The sequence below is a fragment of the Lissotriton vulgaris genome, chromosome 11 (genome assembly GCF_964263255.1).
Source record: "Lissotriton vulgaris chromosome 11, aLisVul1.2, whole genome shotgun sequence".
Classification (NCBI taxonomy): domain Eukaryota; kingdom Metazoa; phylum Chordata; class Amphibia; order Caudata; family Salamandridae; genus Lissotriton; species Lissotriton vulgaris.
In genome coordinates, this window is record NC_141699.1 from 108,239,443 (window position 1) to 108,253,796 (window position 14,354).

Below are 14,354 nucleotides of genomic sequence, written 5' to 3' on the forward strand. Positions count from 1 at the left end.
AACAATAATACGTTCAAAGTAAATAGGTTTTGCAATAAATATTGTGCTACTGGGAATTGTAATATTCATTATTTCATCTCATTTCTCTATTTCATATTATGCTGTGCATTGCTTTCTCAGTAAACAATCATATACCATGGGAATAAATGCATTTTTATCTGTATATGTGCTTCATCGCCAGGTTCAGACGTATGTATATCTATGGTAGTGCCTAAAAGCACCAAGACAATGACCACCAAATTACTACTGCTTTTATGCCTTTAATTTGTAGGAATAGGCACTTATTTCTGTTGAAGAACAGACAAGACCATTTTTCTTTGTTGTGCACAGCAGGTAGACAGATACACTTTCGTACATTTCCCCTATATGAATAAAGGAGATGATTGTGTGGTTGGTCAGTTTCAATGCAACAAAAGGACATGACAAACTGCATTGTCACCTTGGCACATGGATGGCGCTTTTCATATCATAGTCACTGTCTCCTTTCATTTCGCTTTTAATGCACACTGGAGGGTGACCCGTTCAGCTTACGCAGTTGGCGTTTGCATCCTTGGTGGACGGTGGTCACCATGTCAGTCTTTGGCTCATTTCTGTCTGATGGCAAAGGCTCCTGGCATTTCATCAGACATCGCAGGTCGAACAGAAGCAACTGCTGATCAACAGCAGCCATAGATAGAGCAGAAGCAACTACTGCACTTTGACCCATCACCCTTCGAAGGAGTAATGGCATGGTTCACATGTTGTTCTACTCAAGTACATGGCACTTTATTTCCACTGAGCTAGCACGCAATCCATCAGGGAGCACTTGCATGCATCCTGTCTAGGCAGGTAGTCCAGAAGGAATACAGACGGTTGTCTTTGTTATTGCAAAAGTCTGTAAAGTCTTTTAGTAGCCGGTCAGCAAACTTCTCATCTCCAGTGGCACTGGAGCGCCATGTTTTGGTAAGCATGGTGTTGCAAGCCCAGTTGTAGCCAATTCGTTCTTCACCAAACATGTTCTGGTTGGTGGAGCTGGTGGAATTACGACGCCTACGCTGCTGTCCAGAGGTATACTTGCGCTTGGAGTACGGCAGTTGCAGAAACACCGTCCCTGAGAGAAGAAAGACAGAGAATTGACAGATAAAATGCACTAGTAGCAGGATACAATGGTCTGATCATAAAAACACAAGGGCAAGGTTTTGTTGACAGCAATACCACTTCACCTGTACTACATTAATACCAGACTACATACATAAAAAAAATAGTCCTCTAACAATTCACACACAACTCATCTCACAGCAACACCTATACTTCTTGAGCAGCTCAGATATTGACGATTCCTGAAACTGGCAGTCCTGGAACCTGTGTGGCAGGGAAAAGCCCAAGTGAGATTACCATGGTCTCTCACCTCCTGCTTATGTGAGAAGCATCAACTCATGCCTGGGTGGACCCACAGACAGAAGCTATATATTTCTTTTCCATCCCAAACAATGTCCCTCCACAGCAATTTCCATCCATTTGACACATACGCTCCTGGGGGCACCTGGAACTCATTATGGATTAAATATTACCCTTGGTGACTTTCAAAGCTGCCTCCACCAGAATCTTCCCCTGTTGTGCAGGTGCACAATAAAGACAGTAAACTAGGGCTGGTTGTTTAAAGCTTATGGGAGGCTCCTTGCTTCTCTTGGGTGGACTCCTCAGAGCCCACACTACGGCTGGTTGTTTTGTTTTGCCCATTCCACTAAGCTTGTTCCCCCAACTCCAAGAGGATTTAGAGTTCATAACTCATAATTGGATGGGTGCTGTCTATTCTTGCGTGGTTCTCATCGGCCTCTCTTGGGTGAACTCCTTAAGCCACATACCATGTCTAATGAGATCACGTACATTCCTATTGGTTGTTTCTCCACCTCACTTGGATGAACCCCTCAGAGTATATGGATTCACTGCTGCTCCTGGATGGTCTCCTCAGGCACACCATGGCTAGTTGTAGCCAGCCCTTTTCTGAGGGTTTCACCTCTTCTAACCCTAAATAGAACTTTAGAACACATCCCATGGCCACAAAGAAACTGCCCAATCTTATGAGTTACTCCTCAGCTGCTCCTGGGTGGAGCTCTCAGTGCATAGACTGTGGGTGGTTATGTTAGACCTCCTGAGGCGTTTGTTCCATGCGACTTCTGCATGGACGCTTAGACCATTAACCAATTCAGGCTGTTCACCACCCACTCTTGTGGGTTGCACTGGTCCTCCTCCTGGGTGGACTTCGCGGACTACATGGCATTGCAAGTAGCGTAGCACCCGATTTTATGGGTCGCTCCTTAATCACACCTGGGTGGACTTCACAGAGCATATATTATGGTAATATAATGTCTATTCCTTTGGGCTGTTCCCTGTCTCTCCTGGGTGAATTTTCAGAGCACACACCATGGCACATACCATGGCTGGTTCTTTAATGCTCATTCCTGTGGGTTGCTCCTCTGCTGTTTGTAGATGAACTCCACAGAGTATATTGTGCAGTCAAGAGACAAGGGAATTATACGTCCGATAAGGACCACATTATGTAGCAAGAAAAGGCAAATTATGATACATTTTGTTGCTTTAACACATACTGATAAAAAGGATCCAAAAACCAAGCACTCTACATAGGTGTCTCAAGCAATAAAAAGTATACAGATTCACCAGATGCTACTACAAATATATTTGACTAACATTGCCTGGAAGTTCAGAAACATTGTTTTATTAACTGAACCCAATTTCCTCTAAAGGTAAAATATTATGTGTTACGAGATTTGGGCACTTTCTCTGACTAGGTCAGCATTGCAGCCACACATCAAAAAAGAAGCTTATCTGTGTACACTTCAAGTAAGAACACACATGCCGATTTTATTCTGTTTTTTTTCCAGTTATCTTTTAGAAATGGTCTTCAGTTGGGGTTTACTCTATGTCCACTTCTATGCCTTTAGAAACACCCCATTCTATTTAAAATGAGCCCTGCTGAATAGTTTCCAAATTACATTTATTTTTTATTTGTTTAGCAGATTTCTATACCGCATGGTCATCCAAGGTATAGATAAGCTTTATAGGTTAACATTGAAGGCAACACAAGGTCTTACACAGAACCGATTAATATGGTTAAGTAATCAGTGATGTAAAAATAGTGATATTCTCTACCTGAAACAGAGGAAACCAAACCTGAAACAGAGGAAACCAAAGATCAACTCCATTAGCGAAACTAGACTATAACGAATATGTGTGTGTGTGTGGGGGGGGGGGACAAAGAAATATAAACTCTTGAAGTTCGCAATTTCAGCTATTAGGCAGGTGGTCTAGAGTGAAAACAGCCTCTCCCAAATAGGTGATCCAAGAGGTTCCCAGTTAGAACTATTTGAAATATTGATTCAATCCAGGAACGTAAATGGACTAGGGAGTAAACTGTAAAGAGCTCATTAGTAGGCACAAGTTTTTGGTGTTGTGCTCAGATTAATCTAGTCCAATTAAGGGTTTGTTATTCTGGTCAGTCCACTTGCTAAATTTGAGATATTCGATCTAGGGGCAGACAAAACATGACGGTTCTCTAAAGTGCGTTCTTTTATGGACTGATTATAGATTACATAAACTCACTGATTACATTTGCTGTGAATGTGTTTGCTTTCCCTGCTCCATGCATAGTGGGAGGAGATTTTAATACCATATTAGACAACACCTTGGACGGATCAACAATTTCAATGATGAATATCCCAAAGGTATGCAGGTAACTCTGGGCGTAGTTTGCCTAGTAGCGCTACGCGTAGCTACGCGAAGTTCACTTGCACTACGCAAGCTACGCGTAGCTAAGCAAACTGCGGTAGGGAAAATGCTGTTCGCACTGATTGCACAATGCCGGATGCTTGTCCGCACTATGCAATCATTGTAAACCGCATCTTGCACATTTGCAAGCGGTCGTTTTCTGCCGCTCGAGTAGATTTGTACTCGAGCGGCAGCTTTCTCAACGCGGATTGGTAGTTTCTCATCGCGAGTGGTCGCGAGCATGCGCGACCTCTCGAAATGAGAAACCTGACCTCCCCGTGTTGAGAATCTCGCCAGGAGGTTTATTTTCCACACTCACGATCGGCAACTTAATGTTGCTGATCGCGAACGAGGAAAAAGTCTTGCAGAGATGTAGATTTTGCTCGCTCGCAGTCGCCAACTTGACTTTGAGGACCGCGAGCAAGCAAAAAATGCCAGCTATACTACAGGTTTTTGCACTGTGCTAGGTGCAATTCGCGTAGTACGTAGTTGCGCAAACTACGCACACTCCGCAAGCGTAGCGTAGTCCTGCGCCCAGGATTAAACGCAGGGTCCTGATGGATTTGATCCAGGACTTAGGCTTGAGTGATATTTGCAGAGAATGTGCCAGTGGAGAAAGAGGATATATATCTTGCATTCAAAGCAATACAGACATTTATCTAGATTAGAATGTTTTCTTAATAGATAAATCACTGACAGAAAAGTGAAAGAAATTACTCATCTTCCAGCTCACTTATCTGCTATAAAGTTAAAATTCCCTCTAACACCTGTACAATTCAACCCTCCTTGACATTGAATATGAAACTACTGTTAAATCAAGGAAAAGGGAAACTAAAATCTCAGAAAGCCAACTTCTTTGAGTTCAATCCTGGTTTATCTTTGTCAGTTTGCTGACTGGGATACATCTAAGGCCTTCCTCAGAGGGGTTTTAGCCCTACTATAAAAACGTAGAGTCGGAAAAGAATGTGAAGTTAGAATCTAGAATAACGAGACTAGAGCTATAATTATTGGAGAACTCATTAGATCAGGAATAGGCACCAAGGTTATAAAGTTCTCAGGAACATGCATAACAGAGTACTACAGCCATTTAAACAGCAAGTGCTATCAACAGCCGGTTATTATCAAGCGTAAACATTTTGAGTATGGTGAATTAGGCAGATCTTTGCCTGCTTGGTAGTAGAGGGATGACAGGACAAAGAACTTTTCTAAAGATGCTGAAGATTCAGTAACTCATAGGTATACAACAGCTGGATTTCCTAGTTGGAGATTTGTCCGACGGTCTATATAACAAGGAAATATTCCCAGATGACCAATTAATTAGTAATGGTTATCATACACGCAATGCCCCCCAGATAAACCATTACACTATAGGGGATGTCAAGCTGTTGTCACATCAATATATATATAAGCCAGGCCTACTTGGTTTGTGAAGGGTTTACCACATCAATATATATAAAACATGAATACTGGCCACATTATTAAAACAACCACGCCAGGGTGTCATCACATTAATAAAACTATCACGTCATGAGTCACCATTACATCCAATGGAACCAAAATCTATAATCAGATGCATTAATTAAATTGCTTAGGCCTTGCAATGTTCTTCAATAAGATTACCAATAAAGCATTTTAAATAAAGCATTGCATTTAAAACAAACACAAACGTGTCTGAGTCTTTCTTTATGTGCCATACACCACATGAAGAAGCAATGGTGCCAATCACTAGGGTTCCTTGCACTCCAGAGCCAGAAAGCAAAAGATTTATTCATATGAGTGCTCAAGGTAATAGTAAGCCTTCTACCCAGGTCATGCATCCGATGTCCTGGTATACATAGGTTCAGTTTGTAAAATAATTTTCTGTTGGCTGCTGCACTCCCTGCAGCTCCCACATATTCATCTTAGGATATTGCTGATGTCCCTGTCCCACTTTGAGAGACACACTATATATACAAAAAAAATGATGGATGGAGTGCTTAAATTAATCTCAGCCACTGGTAATTACTCAGGCCGCACCCCAATCCATCGTTAATTTGCACACCATGTCACCTCAAATTGGACCCAGCTATATGCAAATCAGTCTTGACACGGATCCAACAGGAACAGTCAAGCACGAACTGCCAAGCCAGGTCCTACCTGAACCGGAAGCCAAGCAACCCAGGATTGGTTTTGCCCTAGTTATGGGCCCATCTGCCAGGTACAGCTTGGTTCAAGTGCCACTGTGTGCACAGTGTAACCATGATGGGAATAGTCGCTCTGCTCTTAGTTATAATGCAGCCTGACAATGCATACCTTTTTTTTTGTCCTGGATACCATGGTCCATCGGGGGCACCTCCATCTTATGATTCATTGGGGGCAACAGGGGTGCCTCGAGGTCCAGCGGCCACAGCTGGCTTCCTGTGGGAGCAGCAGCATTCCTCGTGCAGAGCCTGACCAAAGCAGTAGATCATACCAAGGCCAGATGGAATTACAAATTTAGTTGCGTCACAGCCACCCTGGATAGCTTTGGTCAGGGAAGCCCTAAGGTTGCTGGAAATGACGGTAATATTTGGGTCCTCTATGGCATGAGAGTAGGGGCTTAGGAGCAGCTAAAATTCACTAATCATAGAACAAGACTAGGGGAGTAAAAGATGCGCTTGCCAAATCACTCTATTCTCTTACATTCACAATCAGGCGGGGTGGTGGGAAAGACAATGGGATTAACTTTACTGGTAGACGCTTGCACCACCAAGGTCGCTGGTGTGGGATGTTGTATAAGAAAGTTAGGATCACATGTCTATGGTCTATGACAACGTTCTACCTGCCAATTAACTGGTGGTTCTAAACATGGTTTTGTCTAAGTATCCAAAAGGGTGTTTGTAAAGGTGTCATTGAATGGTAATAGAAGGTCTGTAGGTTCCTGGCCAAGCTTGAGTAACTCTGTCAGAGGTTTTAGTCTTTGCCTCCATAAGGGGAAGGTGTAGGTCTAGTATTTCTGTCATCCTCCATATAACAGTGAATGAGCTGCTTTCTTTATTCTCAGGCCAAGGAGGACACACAAGGCCAGTATGCAGAGAAGTCTCTAGCCCATTAGTATCCTGTAGATCCTCATTATACTGGAAGACAAAATCATCACCATTCTCATAACTGTCATGGTATGCACCAGTGGTGAAAAAACTGTGTAATGTCTAAGCCCTACCACATGGTTGAGGCAAGGTATCCAAATCAGAAGGGTGGACGATCGGCTGTTAGCAGGTAGGAGTTGAGGTCGAGGTGAATTCTGCTCTGAGTCAGAAATGTTATAGGCCATCCTCCGGCACCAACAGCACCAGTGTCATTGGGAAGGAAACTGCCGCAGTGGATGATCCTGGAACCAAAGTTGGCATGTTAGCTGGTGCTGAACCAGAGTGGGGATCGAGGGGCACAGACAGTGCAGAGGGCGTACCAGCTGATGTAAGTCAAACTGAAGGCCCCTGCGGATCCTTTGGACTTGAAGGCACGCCAGATGGAGCCGGTAACGTGGCTACAAATGTGCAGAATGGCCTCCCTGAAGGCCTCCACTTTCTGCAATGTTCCAGATTGACCCGAATATTCAGAGTGCATCAGGAAAAGACTCTGAATCAGCTCGAATGGAGATCGGGAGCGACATAGGGTTGCACGTTGACAACTCTCTAAAGTTCAAAAGTGTCAGGAAAGGACCAATTCCGGCTTTAACTTCTTATGCTCCTTCTTGGACTTACCTGAAGACTTCGCCCATGATAATAATCGGATGGATAAGGGGGACTTCCTTTCTAATTCAACCGGCCATACCATGGAGTCTTCAATGTTTGGCAACATATGGCTTTGCCATGGAGTCCTGTATGATTCATGGGAGCGTAGTCATCACAGGCCCTGGAATTGTGCTCTGACCCCACTGGCATCATAGACATAGTTTGTGAGGGTCTGTCACAGACATCTGTTTACGATAGAGCAACGTGGCTTAAACCCAGTTTTTCTCAGGGGTTAACATTTGCCCTTGCACACTGGTAAATCTTTCTAAAAAAGGATCTTGAACAGATCAAGGAGTAGCTCCTGATCCGTATCTGGAGGCACAGATAGGAAATGACATCAGCATGCATGGGTGGCCCTTATATGTGGCTCAGCACGCCAATTCTGGAGCAGTTAAATGTTGGCGAGGAGCAACACAATGTCCCCTACCGGCACACAGAAATACTGCTTTCAAGTTTCCATATCCAGTATGACACCTAGGGAATAATCACAAGGTCTGGAATCTTCGGATAGAAGTATCCATCAGAAATGCACATCTAGAAGGTCTGTAACCATTGTGTTCAGAAAAGTATTGAACTGTCATTTTGTAGACTGAGTGCCAAGAATCGTGCATCTTAGTATTTATGAATGCACAAATAAAGTAAATATAACCAAATATTGAAGGCTAAGGTTTTCAGGTTGTGCCTGGATGCTAGATACGGATCCCACACAAGGCTGTAACGAGCTTGAGGGCCTATACCTTTGCCATTGCGCTTGCAAAAGAATATTTTGCGCCCCGGTCAATCAATACTGGGAGCAGCCATGTTAAACAAAGCTATTTAGAGCAGACCCTTGTTCACCAGCAGTACACCGTTAATGGAGTTTGAGGAGCATTAAAGAACAAGTTACTTACCTTCGGTAACGATATATCTGTAAGAAACAGTAGTTAGTATTAGATTCCTTACCTTAGAATATCCCCAGGCGTCAGACTGGATCCGGAAATATTTGCGTAGCAATACCCCTGCGCGTTGTTAGGCGTTGTCTCTGGCTCCGTCGTCGGCGTCGTCTGCGCCGGAATGACGTCGTCGGAGTACTTAGACGCCGCCCATGCGCGCGGACGTCAGTTCTTGGCCACAGCTTTTCCGCGCCAGATACGCAGAGCCATGCTAGAACCAACACTGGTGCCAAGAAACTAGGTCCCTGAAAGGGGAATAACCTTAACCCTAGGTATCAGTTCGCAGAACGGGGAGGATGGGTGGGGCGGTAAAGAATCTAACACTAACTACTGTTTCTTACAGATATATCGTTACCGAAGGTAAGTAACTTGTTCATCTGAAAGAAACACGTTAGTATTAGATTCCTTACCTTAGAATGGATACCCCAGCAATACAAACCTCGGTGGTGGGTCTGCGAGCCAATACTCACACCAGGAAGTCCTGGAGGACGGAACGGCCAAAGAAGCCATCCCTCCTGACCTGACTGTGCAGGCAGTAGTGCCTCGCAAAGGTGTGTAGCGAGGCCCACGTAGCCGCCTGGCAAATGTCCTGCAGGGGGACTCCCCGACCCAGGGCAGTAGTAGCCGCCGTGGACCGAGTGGAATGGGCCCTCAGCCCAACTGGAGGCTCCTTTCTAGCCAAGGAGTAGCACGCCTTGATGCATAAGAGGACCTACGACAGATGGTCTGTTTATGCACCGCCCGTCCCTTCTTCGCACCCACGTAACCAACAAAGAGTTGGTCATCCACCCGGAACTGGCGCGTGCGATTCACATAGAATGAAAGCGCACGTTTTGGGTCCAGACGATGGCGCCGCTCTTCATCCTTTGAGGGATGCGGAGGCGGGAAGAAGGAGGGCAAGGTGATGGACTGCCCGATGTGGAAAGCAGAGACTACCTTGGGCAGGAAAGATGGTTTTGGACGCAACACCACTTTGTCCGGATGCACAGACAGGAAGGGAATTTTGCAAGATAGAGCCTGGAGCTCACTCACCCTCCTGGCAGAGGTGATGGCAACCAGGAAAGCTGTCTTCAAGGTGAGAAGACGGAGAGGACAAGAGTGAAGTGGCTCAAAGGGAGCGCACATCAGGAAAGTAAGAACCAGGTTCAAGTCCCACTGAGGCATCACAAAAGGGACAGGTGGAAACATGTGCGTGATGCCCTTCAGAAAACGAGTTACTATAGGGGACTTGAACAAAGAAGGTTGATCAGGCAGCCTTAGGAAGGCCGAAAGGGCAGAAAGGTAGCCCTTGATAGTGCCCAGAGCAGAGCCCTGCTGGGCAAGAGAAAGAAGGAAGAGAAGAACATCAGAAAGAGGGGCAGAAAGGGGATCCAGAGCCTTTGCTGTGCACCATGCCACAAATCTGTTCCACCGGCAGGCGTATACCGTCTTAGTGGAGGGACGCCTGGCTGCCAGAATAACATTACAAACTTCAGGAGGCAAGTCAAATGGCCTCAACTGCCGCCGCTCAATCTCCATGCATGGAGGTGGAGACTGGACAGGTTCGGGTGGAGGACGGTCCCCTGCTGCTGCGACAGAAGGTCCTCCTGAAGAGGCAGACGGATCGGGGGACCGACTGACATATTGAGTAGCTCGGAATACTAGAATCTTCGAGCCCAGTCCGGAGCCACAAGGATGACTTGGGCCCGGTCGCGCCTGATCTTCTTCAGCACTCTGGGCATAAGTGGTATAGGCGGAAAGGCGTATAACAGACCGCAACTCCACTCGCAACGAAATGCGTCGCCGAGCGAGTGCCGCCTTGGAAATTCCAACGCGGAGAACTGATGACATTGCGCATTCTCTTCGGTGGCAAATAGATCTAACCAAGGCTCTCCCCACTGCAGAAAGATGCCTTGCGCCACGTCCGAGTTCAGACGCCATTCGTGATCCATCGAGCACCGTCGGCTGAGTTCGTCCGCCCTGGCGTTCAGAGAACCCGACAGGTGGTGAACCACCAGGGTCACGCCCTGATGTTCCAGCCACTGCCAGAGCCGCAGAGCCTCTTGACAGAGGGTCCAGGTCCCCACACCGCCCTGTTTGTTGCAGTACCACATGGTGGTGGTGTTGTCCGTGAACACCTGCACTACACTCCCCCGGACAGAGGGGTGGAATGCCTTCAGTGCTAGACGAATTGCCCGCAGCTCCAGAAGGTTGATATGGAGCCGGGACTCCGCCGGAGACCTGAGGCCTCTGATCTCTGCCTCTCCCATGTGGCCTCCCCAGCCCTGGAGGGATGCGTCCGTCACAACTACGTGCTCCGGTTGGGGAAGGGAGAGGGATCTGCCGTTGACCCAATCGCGGTCCGTGGGCCACCACTGCAGCTGTCTCGCAGCGCCCTCCAAGATCAGGACATGGTCGGACAGGTTGCCCTGATGCTGGGCCCACTGAAACTTCAGGTCCCACTGCAGAGCCCGCATCCGCCACCGGGCGTGATGCACCAGAAGGGTGCAGAAAGCCATGGGCCCCAGGAGCCGCAGCGTCAACCTGACCGAAACCCGGGATAACGGCTGAAAGATCGGAATCAAAGCCTGAATATCCCGGACTCGCTGCTCGGGAGGATAAACCCGAAACTGCGCCGAGTCCAGAACAGCTCCGATGAAGAGGAGCTTTTGGGAGGGGCACAGGTGTGATTTCGGCACGTTGATGGAAAACCCCAGCAGGTGCAGGAGATCCGCAGTAATCTGGAGGTGGTTGACGACTGTTTGGGGCGAGCCCGCCTTCAACAACAAGTCGTCGAGGTAGGGGAAGACTGAAACCCCTTACCTGCGCAGATGAGCAGCGACCACCGCCATCTCTTTCGTGAACACCCGTGGGGCGCTGGTAAGGCCAAAGGGGAGCACGGTGAATTGAAAGTGCTCGAGGCCTACCGTAAACCGCAGGTAACGTCGGTGGGCCGTCAGGACGGGGATGTGAAAGTAGGCGTCCTGCAAGTCCAACGCCACCATCCAGTCTTGCGGGTCTAGGGCAGCCAAGACTTGAGCTAAAGTCAACATCTTGAACTTCTCCTTCCGGAGGAAGCCGTTGACGCTCCGTAGGTCCAAGATAGGGCGTAGGCCCCCTTTGCCCTTCTTGGGTACCAGAAAGTAGTGGGAGTAGCAACCACACCGTACTTCCGGCCCAGGAACGCGCTCGATGCCCCCCTTGGCCAAGAGGGCCGTAACTTCCTCCTGCGGAAGTTGCAAGTGGTCCCCCGACATGCGGTGGTACTGCGGTGGCATGGCTGGAGGGGTCGCCTCGAAGAGGAGGGAGTAGCCCCTTCGGAGGATTTGCAGCACCCACCTGTCCGATGTGACTGTGCGCCAGTGGAAGAGGTGCTGGCGGACCCTGCCCCCCACTGGCGTCACATGGGCCTGAAAACTCGTACTAGGAAGGTTTTGAGGCGGGTGCTGCGGGAGTGGGTGCGGAATGGCCTCGCCTTGAACCCCGACCGCCTCCCCGGCGGTTCCCACGGCCGCCACCGCTCTGAAGATTCTGTTGCGGCGTGTGGCTGACGGTCTGTGAGGGGGCGCCCCTTCCTTGGCCACGAAAGGAGCGAAAGGCACCCATTTGCTGGCGCAGGGCCGAGAGGCCCCAGGACTTGGGCGTAGCCCTGGAGTCCTTAAAGCGCTCAAGCGCGTGGTCTGCCTGGTCGCCAAACAGGCGACGGCCATCAAACGAAATGTCCAGAAGTGTAGCCTGGACATCGGCCGAAAAATTGGCGCACCGTAGCCAGGCGTGGCGTCTGACCGCCACTGTCATGGTCATCGCTCTACCTAGCGTATCGGTGGTATCCAGTCCGCACCGGATAGAGTACCGTGCCTCATCTCGACCCTCCACTAGGGCTTGGGCGAGTTTAGCCCTGACCTCCTCAGGGCATTGTGGCAGCATGTCCGCAACCGTGTCCCACAGGGTGTGGGTGTAGCGGCCCAAGAGGCATGCGGTGTTGACTGACCGGAGTCCCAGACTAAGGGACAAGAACACCTTCTTGCCAAATCGTTTAAACCTCTTGGATTCCCTGTCGGGAGGGGCCGACGGGAATGCGGTCTGGGAGTTAGAGGCCTGGATAACCAGGCTCTCTGGGGTTGGATGGGTCGACAGGAAGCTTGGGTCACCCGGAGCCGGGCGGTAGCGTCTAGCCACGTTCCTGTCCACAGGCTGTCCTGAGGCGGGCTTGAACCAGATGTCCAGCAGAACGTCAGATAAGGCCTCATTGAACGGCAGCAGAGGCTCGACCGAGCTTGACTGCGGTTTGAGGACCTCAGTGAGGAGATTAGTCCTCACGGCCGCTGAGGGGAGCGTAAGGTGTAAGGCCTTAGCCGCCCGCATCAGTACTACGCTATAGGCTGCCCCCTCCTCCGTAGCCACGGTTGGAGGGGAGACAAAACCAGTGTCTGGAGAGAGATCCAGGCCGCTGGCCTCCCCAAGCTCCTCTGTCCAGTCCGCTTGGTCCTGACACTCCCGTGTTAGAGGGTCCTCAGGCCCCTCCCAGTCCTCTTCGTCACCCAATGCCTGGTAGCCAGGATCAACAATCGGGGCCCGTTCATTAAAGTAGAATGTACCCAAAGCTGTCTCGTACGGAGCCCAACGGGGCCGTGTCGACGGCTGAACGGGATCGATAGAAGGACTGGGGCCGGCGTCGACCGAAGTTGGCGCCGGTGGTGACACCCTTGGGGGCGGCGCCGGTGAGGTCGTAAGGTCGACCGGCGTCGACCCGGATCCGGTCGGGGGCTGCGGCGCCGGGACCGAAGGCCCCGTCTAAGTACTCCGACGACGTCATTCCGGCGCAGACGACGGACGCGGAGCCAGAGACAACGCGCAGGGGTATTGCTACGCAAAAATTTCCGGATCCAGTCTGACGCCTGGGGATAATCTAAGGTAAGGAATCTAATACTAACGTGTTTCTTTCAGATCTGTGGGTTGCTTGGTGATCTGTGTAGATCATTGAAAGTAATTGCTATCTTGATTTTTGAGACTGCCCTAGCTTTAGCTGTCTTACCAGCCTTGTGTAATCAAAAAATGTATAAATACAAAATTGATTACTATATATGTACAAACAGGGGCTTGTTGTTAGCTCTATTCATTATTTGGTCAGCCCAACTATAATTTATATTTTACTTCAGTATACTGCAGAAGGCTATAGCTCAACCCACTTGAGCCATTGGCTTTCATGCACTGGGTGACAGCATTTGGCTTGATCACCTGAGCATCGGCTTCAAAAGGAGTGGCCCAATGTTTTACTTCGGAAATGTTTCTTTCTTACAATTCTTTACCTTTTTTTTGTTTAGAAAGCCATTTTGTCTAAACCATGTTAAAACTAAAGTATTATAGTAAAACAAAGCTAATAATACAGTTTCTTTGCACCAATAAAAATCATATTTTCCTATGATGTGCATTAAAACTGAAGAACAAGTTACTTACCTTCGGTAACGCTTTTTCTGGTGGATACAATATCTGCCTGTGGATTCCTCCCCTTTTGAATACCCCCTGCGCCAGCATTCCGCTGGAAAATTCTTTCCTAGCTCTCCCACGTTGACGAGGACGTCACAATGGACAGGCTCCGCTCGCAGCACTGTATGAAGTCATCAGAGCCACAAAAGGAGGCAAATGGTTGGACCGACACATTTTAAAATATATACATAGCATATAAAATATATAAGCATATGTCAAATCACAAATGCATAATCAATAAAAGTAAAGAAAAATAGCAAGGGAAAAGCATTTCTCATTATTAAGACATAAACATGATTAAGATAAAACATTTGTTGGTAGAAGCAGGTGGACAACGGGGAGGCGGGTGGGACTGTGAGGAATCCACAGGAAGATATGGTATCCACCAGAGAAGCGTTACCGTAGGTAAGTAACTTGTTCTTCTGATGGATACTTCTGCCTG

The 14,354-nt window shown here is 48.2% G+C and overlaps 1 protein-coding gene across 7 annotated transcripts in view; it reads right to left on the reverse strand.

The window, feature by feature from the left end:
- Nucleotides 1-244: 244 nt before the first annotated feature.
- The window catches only part of DEPDC5 (DEP domain containing 5, GATOR1 subcomplex subunit), a 592,834-nt gene continuing 578,724 nt past the window's right edge, over nt 245-14,354 (reverse strand). For all 7 annotated transcript variants that reach the window (XM_086942813.1, XM_086942812.1, XM_086942810.1 and 4 more), the window contains one exon: nt 245-1,090. In XM_086942813.1, the coding sequence (XP_086798939.1) occupies nt 795-1,090 (296 nt within the window). In that variant the 3' untranslated portion in view covers nt 245-794. The remainder of the gene's footprint in view (nt 1,091-14,354) is intronic.